This window comes from Aotus nancymaae, unplaced genomic scaffold, assembly GCF_030222135.1.
Source record: "Aotus nancymaae isolate 86718 unplaced genomic scaffold, 86718_ANA_hifiasm-v0.15.2.pri h1tg000115l, whole genome shotgun sequence".
NCBI classification, from domain to species: domain Eukaryota; kingdom Metazoa; phylum Chordata; class Mammalia; order Primates; family Aotidae; genus Aotus; species Aotus nancymaae.
Window position 1 is genome coordinate 515,424 of NW_026988530.1, and position 14,714 is coordinate 530,137.

The 14,714-nt window shown below is 39.5% G+C and overlaps 1 protein-coding gene across 1 annotated transcript; it reads right to left on the reverse strand.

Moving 5' to 3' along the window:
* Window positions 1–8,223: 8,223 nt before the first annotated feature.
* Window positions 8,224–14,161, reverse strand: LOC135272583 (uncharacterized protein C2orf78-like). The gene is made up of 3 exons (XM_064371035.1): window positions 14,065–14,161; window positions 10,950–11,711; window positions 8,224–10,154 (listed from the first exon to the last, which is right to left on the reverse strand). The coding sequence occupies exons 1-3, from the start codon at window positions 14,159–14,161 to the stop codon at window positions 8,224–8,226; spliced, it is 2,790 nt and encodes a 929-aa protein (XP_064227105.1).
* Between the last annotated feature and the right edge of the window lie 553 nt (window positions 14,162–14,714).

Consider the following 14,714-nt stretch of genomic DNA (forward strand, 5'->3'; position numbering starts at 1 on the left):
CTCATTCATTATTGGTCAAGATTTCAGATTTTAAATAATTTTACCATTCAGTTTTGGTAGGTTGTGTATGTCCAGATATTTTTCCATTAATTATAGGTTTTCCAATTTGTTGGTGTGTAGTTATTCATAGTAGTCTCTCATTATCCTTTGCATTTCTGTGGTATCAGCTGTGTATCTCTTTTTCATCTCTGATTTTATTTGTTTGGGTTTTAAGTTCTAAGTTCGTATTATGGCCTGTTTCTGTGGTTCCTTTCATATGTTTTTGGTTTAGAGAGTGTTGTAGATGCTCACATATCACTCCTTCCCCAAGATTCTCCAGTGAAGCTTCTGTTTCAGCCCTAGACCAGGATGCATAAATGTCTTCAGTTGGTTTTCCCACATCTGCTTACTTAGAAGCAATAGATTAATTGTTATGATTAAAACATTTTAGTGGCTGTCAGTGACTTTAAAAGGCACTTGCCACAACATGATATGACTTAAAGATTTTTTATGATTTGGATTCTGCTTATTTTTCCAGTCTGATTTTTCTATAATCCCTCAAATGTGATGCTGCTGCATTGAATTTAAATTCCTCTCTTGTCAGAGTGCATTGTTTTATCTGCTCAAAATATTTTTACTCACCTATATTCCCAGATATGAATGCACAGAATAGCTGGCAAATATTCAAATTTTAACTTACAAATAGATAAATTAATAGGTGATTTAAATACCTGTGTGACTTCACTTGGTAACTGCCTGAGGTTCCTTGGTTTTTAGTAATCAAACAGTTAGAAAATTAAGCCTGAAGACTTCCTGCAAGTTTCATTTTTTGTGTGATTCCTTATTTCAAAAATATATTAAGTGAATAAATACCTAAAATTTTTTAAAATATGAGAAAAAAACATGTTTTAAAAGCATATTATAGCTATCATTTCAACTATACTGTCAAGAAAAAAAATATGTCCACATTGTTACTCAGCCAACACTGTTCATGGGCTGTCATCCAGGTGTGTGTGCATGTGTGACAGTCTAGTAAATGTCCTCCAGATGGTACAGAGGGTAGAGGGATTTGCTGCCTTTTTTCCTTAGCATTAAAGCGCTGGATATCCCCGTGGCTATGCATGAGGAAGGTATCCCTGTGGCTATGTATGAAGTTTAAAAGCTTTATTCTTGTTTTGTAAAAGTTTCTTTTAGCATAGCAACATTCAGAGATGCATCTCAAAGCAAAATAACTTTTAAGCTTGGAGTTCTGCTATGAAGATTACTTTCTTTGGTGAAAAGAATCCCAAATAGTGTCTGAAAACAGGTTTCTATGGGCATATTTTATGATTTGAAAGTCTTTTTTTTTTTCTTTTTCTTAGAAAGGCTGTTTAGAAACCTAAATAACTAACTTTAGTGAAACAGAAAAATTGCTCACCAACTTTGGAAAGTAGGAAGAGTATCTCACATTGTCTGCCTCCCATCTACAACTCAGCTGCCAGAGTAGCAGCCACACCACATAGTATCACAACCACGTAATTTTCTGAATAATGATTTCTAAGAGTACAGCAACAAAAATTTTAATACATTAGTTTTCCATGTTAATATAATATTCTGAGGCTTCCCAATTCCATATTCACTCTGTGTGTACTTTTCTCCTTTACTGAATTAGATGCCTCTGATGTACCCCTGCATGTCCTCTTGGTCTCTCTCATCTATCTGATTTCAGCCATGGTAAAAGTTCAAACCACCTTAGTACCTTTTCTTGTTTCAGTGCTGCAGCCCTCCTTAGTCATCCAGATGATGTGGGATGTTATAGAAACCCAGAGATATGGATGGGTTAACCAAGAACTGGCAAAATATTGAGTAATGGGGGATGTGACCTACTAGAGAAATGATTGTCTCTTTCTCTATATTCCACAAAAGACACTTCTAAGATATATGACATAGGCTTTTTCTTAATGGTTTCAAAGGATCAACTAACCAGTTGCCTATGGGGAAGGCAGACTCAGAGGGTGACCCCTCTCTCTCCATTTTTCTCTTCTCGTCTTTACTCCTTTTCTCCAGGATGACCTCCTTACCTCCCCACTACAATCTCACAAAAATACTCTTACATAAGCATTTGTTTCAGGCTATTTGTAGATAACCAAACTAAAACGTTCACCATCACTTCTAATAAATTATTAAATATTCTCATTATTATCTTCTTTCTTATTCCCAGTGACACTATTTGTCAGAGAGCTTTGGTTCAGAACCTCATCATTTCTCGAAATAGCCTCCTTTTTTTCCCCTTTACTTATTCCCCAAATATTTTACATTATCGCTAATGTTATCTCTCAAAAAATACAAACCTTTTTCACTAATCTCTTAATTCACTTTAATCTGATTAACATCCTAGACATTTAGTAGGGTATATAAGAGCTTTCATAAACCAATCAATGGCTACTTTTCTAACCTAATTCCCTCAAATAAGTGTCCTGTCTACCAACACATATATATCATATTTTCAGCCAATAAAAGTTTCTAGAGAGATTTGCAAAGTTTATTTGATAAATTCTCTTTTTCTTTTTTTGAGAAGGAGTCTTGCTCTGTCGCCAGGCTGGAGTGTAGTGGCGCACTCTCGGCTGACCGCAACCTCCGCCTCCTGGGTTCAGGCAATTCTCCTGCCTCAGCCTCCTGAGTAGCTGGGATTTCAGGCACGCACCACCACGCCCGGCTAATATTTTTGTATTTTTAGTAGAGACGGGGTTTCACCATGTTGGCCAGGATGGTATCGATCTGTTGACCTGACCTTGTGATCCGCCTGCCTCGGCTTCCCAAAGTGCTGGGATTAAAGGCGTGAGCCACAGCACCCAGCCTCATAAATACTCTTTTATGTTACTGTAAGGAACTGTTACTCAGGCATAAATATACACTTGCAACATTTGTCTACATGTTTGTACACATGAATAAAGGATTCCACCCTCTGTCTAGTACATTTGTCATCCTCAAAATATATTTAGGTATTACTTGCTCCAAAAACAACTGCATTGATAACTTCACTAAATGATGAATGTAATTATTTCCTTTTCTGTACTATTCTGTGCCTGCTGTTTCATCTGTTACATCATAAATATTTTCTTTCTTTCTTTTTTAGACATTTGTTGAATTAGATTATCGTGTTCACCAGAAAACCTTTCTTTATGTTCCTATTTTCAGCACATTGATATGCCAGGTAATCCTTACAGCTTACTCATGGTTTATAAGCTGAGGATAATTCTTCATCTATCTGTGTTACTAAGGGATTCCTTTTTGCATTTGGTAGAAATTTGGATAAAATGACTTTTATGAAGCTCCTTATTGCCCACATTTTGCTAAAAATTGAAAAATAACAACTAAAGTGTCCCTTCCAGTCGATTATATTCAGCATCTTCCTTTACATTTTCACTTGTAAATGCCTACACAATACTTGGTCCCACTATCCTCCCATTAATTAACTTCCACTCACCAGTTGACAAAAGTGAGAAATGTTCTAGCCACCACAGTTAGGAGTGGCCATGTGAACTAGATCTGTCCGATGAGATAGATGTAAGGAGAAGTAAGATTGGAGGTTTGGGAAATCTCATTGAAGGTTTACACCATAATCAAGCTGCCCCTATATCTCGTCTCCCTACTTTATTCTCCCTTTAGATGAGGTAACTAACATAAGCACTTGAGGTGTAGAATTACAGCCACCATATTGTGATCTTGAAATGTTAAGCATAATAATAAAAGTTCAATGTATTAAATCTAGTGAGATTGAAAGAGGTAATGTCAGTATCTTGAATAGCATCGCTAAGTGTACAAATCATATTTTTACCTCATAAACTGTGCTTAAAGATTAAATTTCTCTGTTTTTAGCCCCTGTTAGTTGAGTTTATTTAATTTTGCTTAATTCTACTAATATTGATGGAGTTTCAACTAGTAGTAGAAATATTGTATATAAAACTGAAGTAATAGTTTAAAAAAGCAGACCAAAATATTGCTACCTTCACAGAATTTAACCTGTTATAGGAAGAAAAACTGTAACTAGAAATTGATGAAGGATCTGTCATGAAAATAATATGGGATAAGGACCCACTTTGAGCCAAGATAAAATAACTGAAATTGAATTTGCCCTTCTACCTCAAACAATTAAAAACTGAACAAAGTTTATGAAACTGTATTTTCAGACATTGGACAGGGCATGAGAGTGACCCATGAAAGACAGGAAAGAAACAAAAGAAACGAAAACATACGTTCATATGCAAGCTTTTACAGCAGCTTTACTGTAAAAGCCAAAAACTGGGTCAGGGTGAAGGAAATCCATCAGGTAAATGGATATTGCATACAATGGAATTCTAGTTAGCAATAATAAATAAGCTATTAATATTCCAATAACCTAGATGAATCTGAAAATGATTACACTGAGTAAAAGAAGCTGGAAGAGCAACCACAAAAAGTATGCACTTACCTACTACGTGATTTCACATATATACATTTCTAGAAAATGCAAATTAAGTAACAAAAAGTGACGGAAAGCATTTTGCTAGTGGAATATATTTGTGATCTCAACTGCCATGATAGTATCATGGATATGATATACATAATGTAATTATATAAATTGCATAAGAATTTTTTGTACATCAATTATACTCTAATAAAGTTATAGGAAATACCATCAAGTCTCAAATATCTACAAGTTCCTCAGAAAATAATGTCTTTCTCTGCATGTCAACTGCCTGCCTTTCTTTGGAAACCTTAAATTCTATTAATAATTATAATCATAAAAACAATAATAGCTAAAAGTTGCTAAAATTTTATTATGTGCTAGTTAGAGTTTAGGGCTCTTTATATGTTATCTTTGCCTCAACATTCCCTGATTTAATACACAGTCCCTCACTATAATGTAATGTATTTATTGCAAAGCAAATAAAAGTACCCAAAGTAATCGTTAGAAAAGAATTGGGAATTCAGAAAATAATTAAATAGGTGACAAACAACTTTTCAACCATTAAAAAGAATATCCTATTTAATAAATGGCCCTAGTCTAAATGTTATTTCAACTTCATATCTTCTATAAATATAATTTAAGATTAATTAAATATGAACATATAGACAATAAAAATGTAAAAGTGACTGACTACATAGAAAAATTAAATGGAAATGAAAAATACAAGGAAGATTTAATGTATTTTCTGAATTCTTTGTTTTTAACAAAACAATCATCATTTTCACAATTTATTCAAACCTTTGTTGGCTTCCAAGCATTTAATTTTCTGGTCCAATTATTCTAGTGAAAACATGTAAATCTTGAAACAAAAACAGCAAAACTTACTGGTATTAGTCAAGTTTTCTAGATAATATACATACAGAACAAGTCCTTCTAATTTGAATTGTTTCCAAGGGTGACATAATTTTGAAGACAAAAATATTTATAACCCATGCAATTAAATTCACTTAAAAAACATACCACCTCGTGTTTCCAGATTTTGATATTTATGTTTAAGTTCATCTTTTAAGTTTTTAGTACTTTTTTTTTTAGTTTATTAAGATAGAATAAATGAAATTCTGAAAGAACATATTTATTTGGGTTTCTCAGAATAAGCCAAATGCAATCTGCCAATTTGTTTTGTAAACAGAGCAAACTCACATCCTGCACATATTCCATATTCATGCTCCTTTTAAGTCAATTTACAGATGGTGAACTACCTACAAACAGACTAGTGAGAAAAATTTAGAATTGTTGGTTTAAAAAAAACCACCAAACATAATACCATCACTTACTTCCATATTCATTCTGTGCATATTTATGAGCCTCTGGCAATGTACATGACGGGGGGCATCGTATCTGTTCCTGAATTTGCATTTTTTTTCTGTTCTCTGCTCTACAACTCCCAACGCCCTCCCCCAACCTCAGTCCCCCAGTGGCCACCCGACCTTGCCTATCTCATTCTCCCAGTCTTTCTTCAAGTCTTTGAAGGCATAAAATCACGTTGTGGCCACATGTTTAATGCTGAAGAAAGCAGTATATTTTCACATGATTCTTTTTCTGAGTCTTTCAAAAGGCAGTTTTATATCATTGTCTTTCATCTTAATGTACATGGAACAAATAACATTCAATCTAATTGAATAATGTGGATAATATTTACAAACTTACATTAAATAATTTCTCAGGCAGCATTTTACTAGAATTTGACAATTGAAAATATAATGAGAGGCCTGCCGGGTATGGTGGCTCATGCCTGTAATCCCAGCACTTTGGGAGCCCCAGGTGAGCGGATCAAGTTTGTTGCATGTACCATGGTTAAAGTCGCTCTATATTTTATAATTTATGTATATTTGTTTATAAAGTGGAAGTAGCTGTGTGTTTTCAGTACTAAATAGCTTATTGTGTTTTATGTCAACCCTACCAGACTTGGGAGAGAAAGTATTTAAGTAAAGTAGTATGGGCATGCATTTCATGCATCTATCTCTGTAGGGAAAGGTGGAAAGGCTTCTGGGAATCCACTCTGTGCCAGGGCATTGTGGGTAATTGAAATGTATTTTCTTAATTTAGCTTTGTAACAGCTCATGAAGGTGGAAAGTGTTATTAGCCCCATATTATAAAGAACTTAGGGAAATAAAAGTTAAGCAGTTTATCTGCTAAGGTCACACAGGTAGGAAACAGTAGAGTATATATTATTTTGTAAATATATGAATTTAAAATATTTTATAAAAATATGATTTTAAAATAAATAAAAATTATTTTATTAATCCTAGTAATGGCTTATTACTTTTTGTTTTGCTTTAAGAACATTTTTGCAGAATCCAGATGTTTACCAAAGAGGCCATATCCCTCCTCCCGGTCTCCCTAGAGAAGACTATTCATGCAGGAGGTACACTTGGAATGTGAAGCCAAATGCCAGTCGAGCAGCCCAGGATAGGAGAAGGTGGTATCCTGACAATTACTCCGGACTGTCCTATCCAGCCTATTCGGAATGGACCCAGTGAAACAAACCTGTCCTGGAATTCCACCTGGTGACCAGAGCTGGCCTGAAGATTACAGGTGTGACTTCTAATTAGATCAGGTCTAATGAGGTTTCTTTATTGTTCCCTTATGTGTTCAAAGCTTAAGGAAAAATTATATTGCTGTTTACCTCACTAGGAAAGTGGCACAGTGTTAGTGGTCTTGTGTGTTGTTGTGAAGCTGAACTGAAGTAGTGCATCTCACTGGCCCGTGCATAGGTGGTGAGTCAATGGTGATCTGTACACCATGGTCTTTTCTGGGTCAGCTTCAAGCTGCTGCAGTTCACTTGGCTGCGTCCCACGTTGTCAGCTGCACCTAGAACTGTGAGCCCTTGCCAGTCCCCTGGTGGTAGATTCCCCTGTTTTCTACTGACCATTGTCAACTGTGATCATATATGTATAAGGTAACCCAAACCTGTTGGAAATGAGTCTTGAATCTTATTTTCTAAAACACCTATCTGATAGGCCATCATCCATGGGAGATTTTGTACATTTCTTTTGGTCCACCCAACCTTATCTTCTGCCATTTTCAACTTCTATCCAAATTTTTTCTTGCAGTCCTAACCTCAGATTCTGCATCTTACTTCTGCCGTTTCCCCCATTTCTGATTCTTTGTATAAGCCCATGAAATCTCTCCCCTTTTGACCTTCTTAGTCCTGGACCACGTTCCTTGCTCTTTCCTCAGTTCTTCTGTCTATTCTCCCACCATCCATCTTTTAGTTTCTTCTTGTTTTTATTTTATTTTATTTTATTTTTCTGAGATGATGTTTTGCACTGTTGTTCAGGCTGGAGTGTAGTGGTGTGATCTCAGCTCACAGCAACCTCTGCCTCCCGGGTTGAAGCAATTCTCCTGCCTCAGCCTCCTGAGAAGCTGAGATTACAGGAAGCCACCATCACACCCAGCCATTTTTTGTATTTTTAGTGGAGATGGGTTTTACCATGTTGACCAGGCTGGTCTCAAACTCCTGACCTCAGGTGATCCACCCACCTTGGCCTCCCAAACTGCTGGGATTACAGGCATGAGCCACCACGCCCAGCCATAATTCCTTCTAAGGCACCCTTTGATCCAACCCCCAAAAGAAAACTCTGAGTCGACAGCATCTCAAAACTCAAAAGTCTCTTTATTACTTATCCATTACTTCTATTAGATTTCTTCATTAAGTTTTAAAAATATATTATCAGAATGGATAAATTAGTATCTATCTATTTATTTGGAAAACCAGCTGGTATCCAAAGTACAGCCAACAGTCTCAGCAGCTCTTAGATTCTGTAGCCATAGTATTGAGAAATTGCCATATCTTTTTCCCTTTGGATGAAGAACTGCAGTTTCCCCAAAGAGGTGTATTTGGCAGCATTCTCACGCTCTTGCTGAGCCTTCCTCTTCATGGCCTCACGCTCTGGCATCTGCTCTTTTGTGATGGGTGTTGACACTACTGGCCCAGAAATGTTGGGCTTCCTCCATGGCCTGCGTTGTAAGCTGAAGTCTTGGATTAGAAATTCATTTTGACTCTTGGGCAGTGACTGGAGATTGGTCACAGCAGTGGAAACAGGCTCCTGCTGGAGAGAAGAGCAAGATGATGTTTTGTAGGGTGCTGGCCTAAAAGCAGCAGACTGAGAGGCAGTAGGAGGCTGGTTAGGGTTGGCTGAACTGGCTTGGGTTGCATTGGTCAAAATTGGCTGAGCTGGTCTGGCAGGACCTGTCAAAGATGTGTAGGTAGAAGCCGGTTGGGATGAACTGACTGCAGTCGACTGAGTTGAGTTAGTAGAACCAGGTCGAGCAGGGCAAGCCACAGCAGGCCTACGTGAGGCCGGAGGGTGTGGCTGCCAAGAAACAGGTTGAGCTTGAGGTTTGTCCAGGGTTGGAAAGGGCAAAGGTGCCAACTTGACCTTCCCAGGTGGTGGCAACTCATACTGGGATGGAGATGGACACTCTTTTTCAGCACTGTCATCGAGTTTCTGGGCCTTGACTTGAGTTTTCTCCAGGCCTTTCATCTCACGTCGGGTATCCCGCCATGGTTTGAAAGCTGAGAATGGCCGGGTGTTCTGGGTGTTGCTTGAGCTTCCCAGAGTCTGGGAGGAGGAGAATCCAGTTTTCTTGTCGGTCTTTTTCCCCAGTGCATGGAAAACTTGCACAGACTCTAACATGTGCATGGCTAGGGAGCTTCGTGGCTTTTTGATGGTTTCTTGGCTAAGCTCAGGTTGAATTTTCTTCCGCTTCATATTGGGAATGGCTTGCTTCTCTTCTGCCTTGACTTTGGTCCCTGACTGCTTACTGTCTTCAGATTTCCTGGAGCTGTTCTCTCTGCTCCTTTTGGCCTTCTCCTGCCCAGGCCTCTTAGTTGTGCTGCTCCTGCTGGATGCGGCTTTGTGAGGTTTGTTGCTAGAATACTTACCTTTGTTCACAGAACCGCTGTCACTGGTGGTAGCACCGCAAGGAGTCACTTCTCCCTCTAATAGGCTCTCTGGGTCCTTTGGCTGGATTTTGGCCTTGGGAGCACCCTGGATAGGCTCAGCAGCTTTATGCTTGTTCTTCCAGACTTGATCAGAGTGACCCTTTATGACACTTGCCTTTTCCTGCACCTGATTTACCCTGATGGCACTGGGATCTTTGACTTTCTTTGTGGAGGGACTTTTGGGTTGGTCAAGATCTTGTAAGGAACTGAAGATGGAGGGGAGGTGAGTATTCTCCGCCAATGTAGTGATGTCCGCAAAATCACTGCTAGACTCAATCCCATTTTCAAGTATCCCTTGGCCCTCAAGACTCAAGCTGTTCTTTCTTAGATTGGTATTTTCGGAACCAGGCTGCTCCTCTTGGCCAAGAGGATCAATGCAGGACAGAAGCTGGTGAATATCAGGGATTTCTAAAGGAAGCAGTGGAGGATCTTGATTTTCTTTTGGGAACTGGTAGGCATCTAGAGGCATTGACAGCTTGTTTTTAATCTCATCCAAATTCTTATTCTCGGTTTTGTCCTGGCTTGGAGCTGGAGACAGTGTCAAGAGATTAGTTGGACTCTGGACTGGAGCTATTGTTGAAATATCCCCAAGCTGAGGTGATGGATTACTCTCAAGTAATAACTGGGTATTTCCGTTACTGCAGGACTTGGAGAAATCTGAAGTTTGTGCCAGGCAAAATGCCTGGCTTGGAGATTGCAATCCCAGGGAAGAATCCATCCCCAGGGAAGTTTCCATCACTACAAAGGAATCAAGGAAGAAGTCAATCCTTGGTAAGTGAGATGCTCCCCCTGCACACCAATGCAGCAATCAGATACCTTTCTAACATGGGATTTCTACTAGCTCTTCTTCAGGACTGTGGACAAGACCCTGCATTAGGGGATAGGCAATGACTTTTCTCTTACCGGTTATCATTTGGTATGATTGTTTCTTGGCTTTCTTTGAATTTCATAGGGTTGTTGTAAGCCAAATAAAAAGTGAAAGTGATTTTTAAATAGGAGATGTTTTATAAAGCCTCACATTCTCATATAGGGTAACCCTTTACACCATGCACTAGGGGAGAGAGTGGAGCCCTTCCTCATGAAATATATAAGCAAGCACAGATTCTGAGCCTGTTTGTTTTGGAGAGGATCTCTGAGCAGAAGGTCTTAAATCCTATTGTAAGTTAAGGAAAATCAGAAGGTCACTGCCAAGATAAAACTTCTGAAGTGCCTTCCAAAGAGACTAAAGTAATACATTAAGGAAGGAAGTTACAGCGTCTGGTGCAGGGGAACTGATCAGCCAGGGCACTGAAAAGTGTGATATCTCTTGTGACTCTCTTAAATGTGGCGTAGATGGCCATTATAGTGTTCCACTTTCCCGCTTAGAAGGTGTTCTTGGATAGAGTCTGAAAATGGAGAGCAATGCCCAAGAACAGTGGTTAAAGTCTCAGGACTTAAATTCTGCCTATCCTTGGACTTACCACTCAGCTATAAATTTGACCCTCCCTTTCAGTGCTGTATTTATTATTCTCCTTTCTTGTTGTTTGTACTCACCTTGAAAACTGGTTTCTGTGATGGGTTGAGCAGACACAGAGTAATACATCGCAGAAGTGGAGACTGTTGGTAGAACAATTGTGGGCTGAACCTCCTTTAGCACCATCACCATTTCTGGTTGATGGGCAGACGCCCTATTTCCTGTAGATGACACAGAGCCATGGGATTGCAGCCAGGGACCAAGTTCTCCAGATAGTTGAGGCCCCAGTGTGCCTGGATTATAGTAATAGACCTGGCTTCCTTTCTGGTAGGGAAGTGACAGGCTATGGCCCTGCTGATTTGGAATTTGAGATTTTATCCCCTGAACAAGGCTGTCAGATAGTGTTGGATACAGAGAGGCCATAATATTGGCATCTGAAGTTTTATGGTGGGCTGTCATAGACATGGAAGAGACAGCTGTGTTCTGGTTGATGACAGTCACAGTGAAGTCCCTGAGTGAGGATGACTTCTTTGCTGTGCTTGCTGTAATGTCCCACTCAAAAACACCTGGGTAAGAGGCAGCTGAAGTAGAACTGTGGGTCTGGCCACTAACCCCAGACAACATAGTTGTGCTAGAATGTTGGTAAAGGTAGGCACTGCCTGTGCGTGGCTGGAAAGAGGTGCCAGAGGCTGATGGCAGTAGCCATGCTGAGCCAACAGCTGGAACAGAGGCTCTGGAGAAGTTGGAGATGCTTCCTGTTAAGGAAACCGCACTGCTCACCACAGGAAGAGAGAGCTGCAGATAATTTGCTGTTCCAAGTAAAGAAATATTTTGGAAATCTTCTGCAAGAAAGAAGAGAGAGATGAACAAACTGGTGAGATTGAGAAAATTTCACCTTATTTGGAGAACAGCATTATCTTAAGGTTGTTGCAATCAGGAAGCCTCTAATACCAATACTTAAACACTTTATGATGGCCATGAGTGCTGAAGCAGTTTGGTCCTGTTCTGATGAACTTCCTTTGTGTCCAATATGGGCACAGATGTGCAGAAGACCCAAGAGGTCTGAGTTCGTACATTATTTCCTAGGCTAGAAGCAACCTTCTCCCTTCCCTATCTTTCCCTTGAATCTGGGTGAGTATTGACTCCTAACTATTTCCTAGAATTGGAGCATTTTAGAAGTGGGAGGTCCTTAGAAAGGGACCTTATTTTATGAGTAACTGAGGCTGAGAGAGGTCAGATTGACCTGTTTATGTTTTACCATTATGTTAATATCATTACCGTGACTTCCTTGCTAGGACTCTTTTCTCTGAGCACAGACCAGAAACCAGGAGAAGTAGAACTTTTAATATGGCAATTTGGGCCTACCAGAAAATAGTACAGCTATCAGTTTTATAATCCTTACTGTCACATTTTGCTTCTACAGGTCGTGTGACATTTCCTAGCATTTACCTTTAAGCCAGGCCATTGGTAAATCTGAAGCGTCGTTCTTTGCCCTCTTCACGCCTGGCTTTTTATCCTAAATCAAAATACTACCTAATAGTTTGAGAAGAAATGGTTTTGTGTGTGTGTGTTTGTTTGTTTCTTTTTTGAAGGAATCTTACTCTGTCACCCAGGCTGGAGTGCAGTGGCTTGACCTCAGCTCACTGCAACCTCTGCCTCCTGGGCTCAAGCAATTCTCGTGCCTCAACCTCCCGAGGAGCTGGGATTATAGGCGCGCACCACTGCACATGACTGAGTTTTTGTATTTTTAGTAGAGACAGGGCTTCACCATGTTTGCCAGGCTGGTCTCGAACTCCTGACATCAAGTGATCTGCCCGCCTTGGCCTCCCAAAGTACTGGGATTATGAGGTGAGCCACCGTGCTCAGCCTGGAAGCATCATTTCTAAAACACATTTCTAAAATGTTTATATTAAAAACTGTCAAGTGTCATCTATGTTCAAAAGGGCAACAGAAAAAAACAACTGAATGTGACTTCTGATAAACTGCTTTTTCTAGGGATACTCTATTCTAGCCTGTTTCCTTCATAGTTTATTGATGTAAGCGTTTGCTAAAACCAACTTCATTTTGCCCTATTGTGAATAGATTTCACTCTGTCTTTCTGCTTTTCTTCTAAAATTTAAAATGCATTATTTTCTCTTGAAATCATTGTGTTATTCTTCAGAGCATATCCCAAAGGTAAGTGTAGGGGACCGGGTCCTTCTGCTTTCATTTAAAATCCCAAATTCCTACCCTAGAATATCTGCCTCCTTATAACCCAGTACTCTTCATTTTCTCTTTCCATCTAGTTCAGAGAGGAATCTCCAGAGCGTAACTATTACTTTTGTTTATTTGTTTGAGACAGGGTCTCGCCTTGTCACACAAGCTGAAGTCCAGTGGTGTGAACATGGCTCACTGCAGCCTCAACCTCCTGGGCTCAAACACTCAACTGATCCTCCCACCTCAGCCTCCTGAGTACCTGGCATGCCCCCACACCTGGCCGATTTTTTAAAAAAATTTGTAGAGATGGAGTCTTGCAATGTTGTCCAGACTGGTCTCAAATTCCTAGGCTGAAGCGATTCTCCCATCTCGGCCTCCCAAAGCACTGAGATTACAGGCGGGAGCTACCATGCCCAGCTGAATATTAAAAACATCACTACACATCACTAAATATAAAATAGAAACGTTGAAATATTAGTGAGGGAGATGTCCTCCCAAAGCACTGAGATTACAGATGTGAGCCCTCGTGCCTGGCTGAATATTTAAAACATCACTAAATTTAAAATAGTGAAGTTGAAATATTAGTGGAGGGAGACTGTTACACATGAACCACCACAGAATATGTTGCTAGTTTTCTATGCCACTTAGGTTTTCTCTCGGTTTCTGTTGAAACAAACACCCTCAAAAGTGTCTGATTTCATTTTCTAGACGTGTGCCCTTTAAGACTCAGCATTTGAAAAAAAAAGGGGCAAGAGGGAATAACCAATCTATTATCCTAATGTAACAGATGAGGAAACAGATTTTGTGAGAGAATCAAAGAGTCCTCTAAAGTCACACAGCTAGTAAATGTCAAAGCCAAAACTGAAATGAGGTCTCTATATTTCTACTTGAATACTTTCCCTGTTATTCCAAGCTGTTTGGGACTATAGGGGTAAAGAAATCTAAAGTTAGGAGGAAAGAAGTTGAATGAAAAACTGTCAAGAAAGTTTCTCTCTTTACCTGACATGGTCAGAGAAGAAGAAACATCAAGTGTAGATACAGGGGATGAAGAGACGATCCTAGTGGATGTCTGGGTGGCTGAAGCCAAGGAGTGCATGTGTCCAGTATGAAGGCCACCGGTCACACTGGTCACTGGCCAACTGTGACAAATTTATAGGCTACCCCAAGATTCTACCAGGTGCTGATAAGCTTGGGGAGAGAATGATGTCATAAAGCAGGCAGTTTAAAAGTGTGCGATAGCCAATAGGGAGGCCAGATCCATGAGAAGATGGGATTGGCTTGGGGAGAGAATGATGTCATGAAACAGGCAGTTTAAAAGTGTGCGATAGCCAATAGGGAGGCCAGATCCATGAGAAGATGGGATTGGCTGGCAGAGGTGGTAGGAAAGCTGAAACAGTACTAAGTGGCTGAGTTCCAGGGAGGTGAAATCCTGCAAGATCATCTCAGCGTTTCTTATACATGTTCACTAACATCATTGACTAATTTTTATATTTTATATGTCATATTTCATAGTATATAATACTATACATGTATAATTGTATAGTACATGCACAGTATCCCCGCGGAGAAAGGAAAGGGACATCTAAGCTGAGCAATTACAGTTGTTCTAAAAGCATTTCAGTGAATCTGATTAATGAATTTACTGCTGC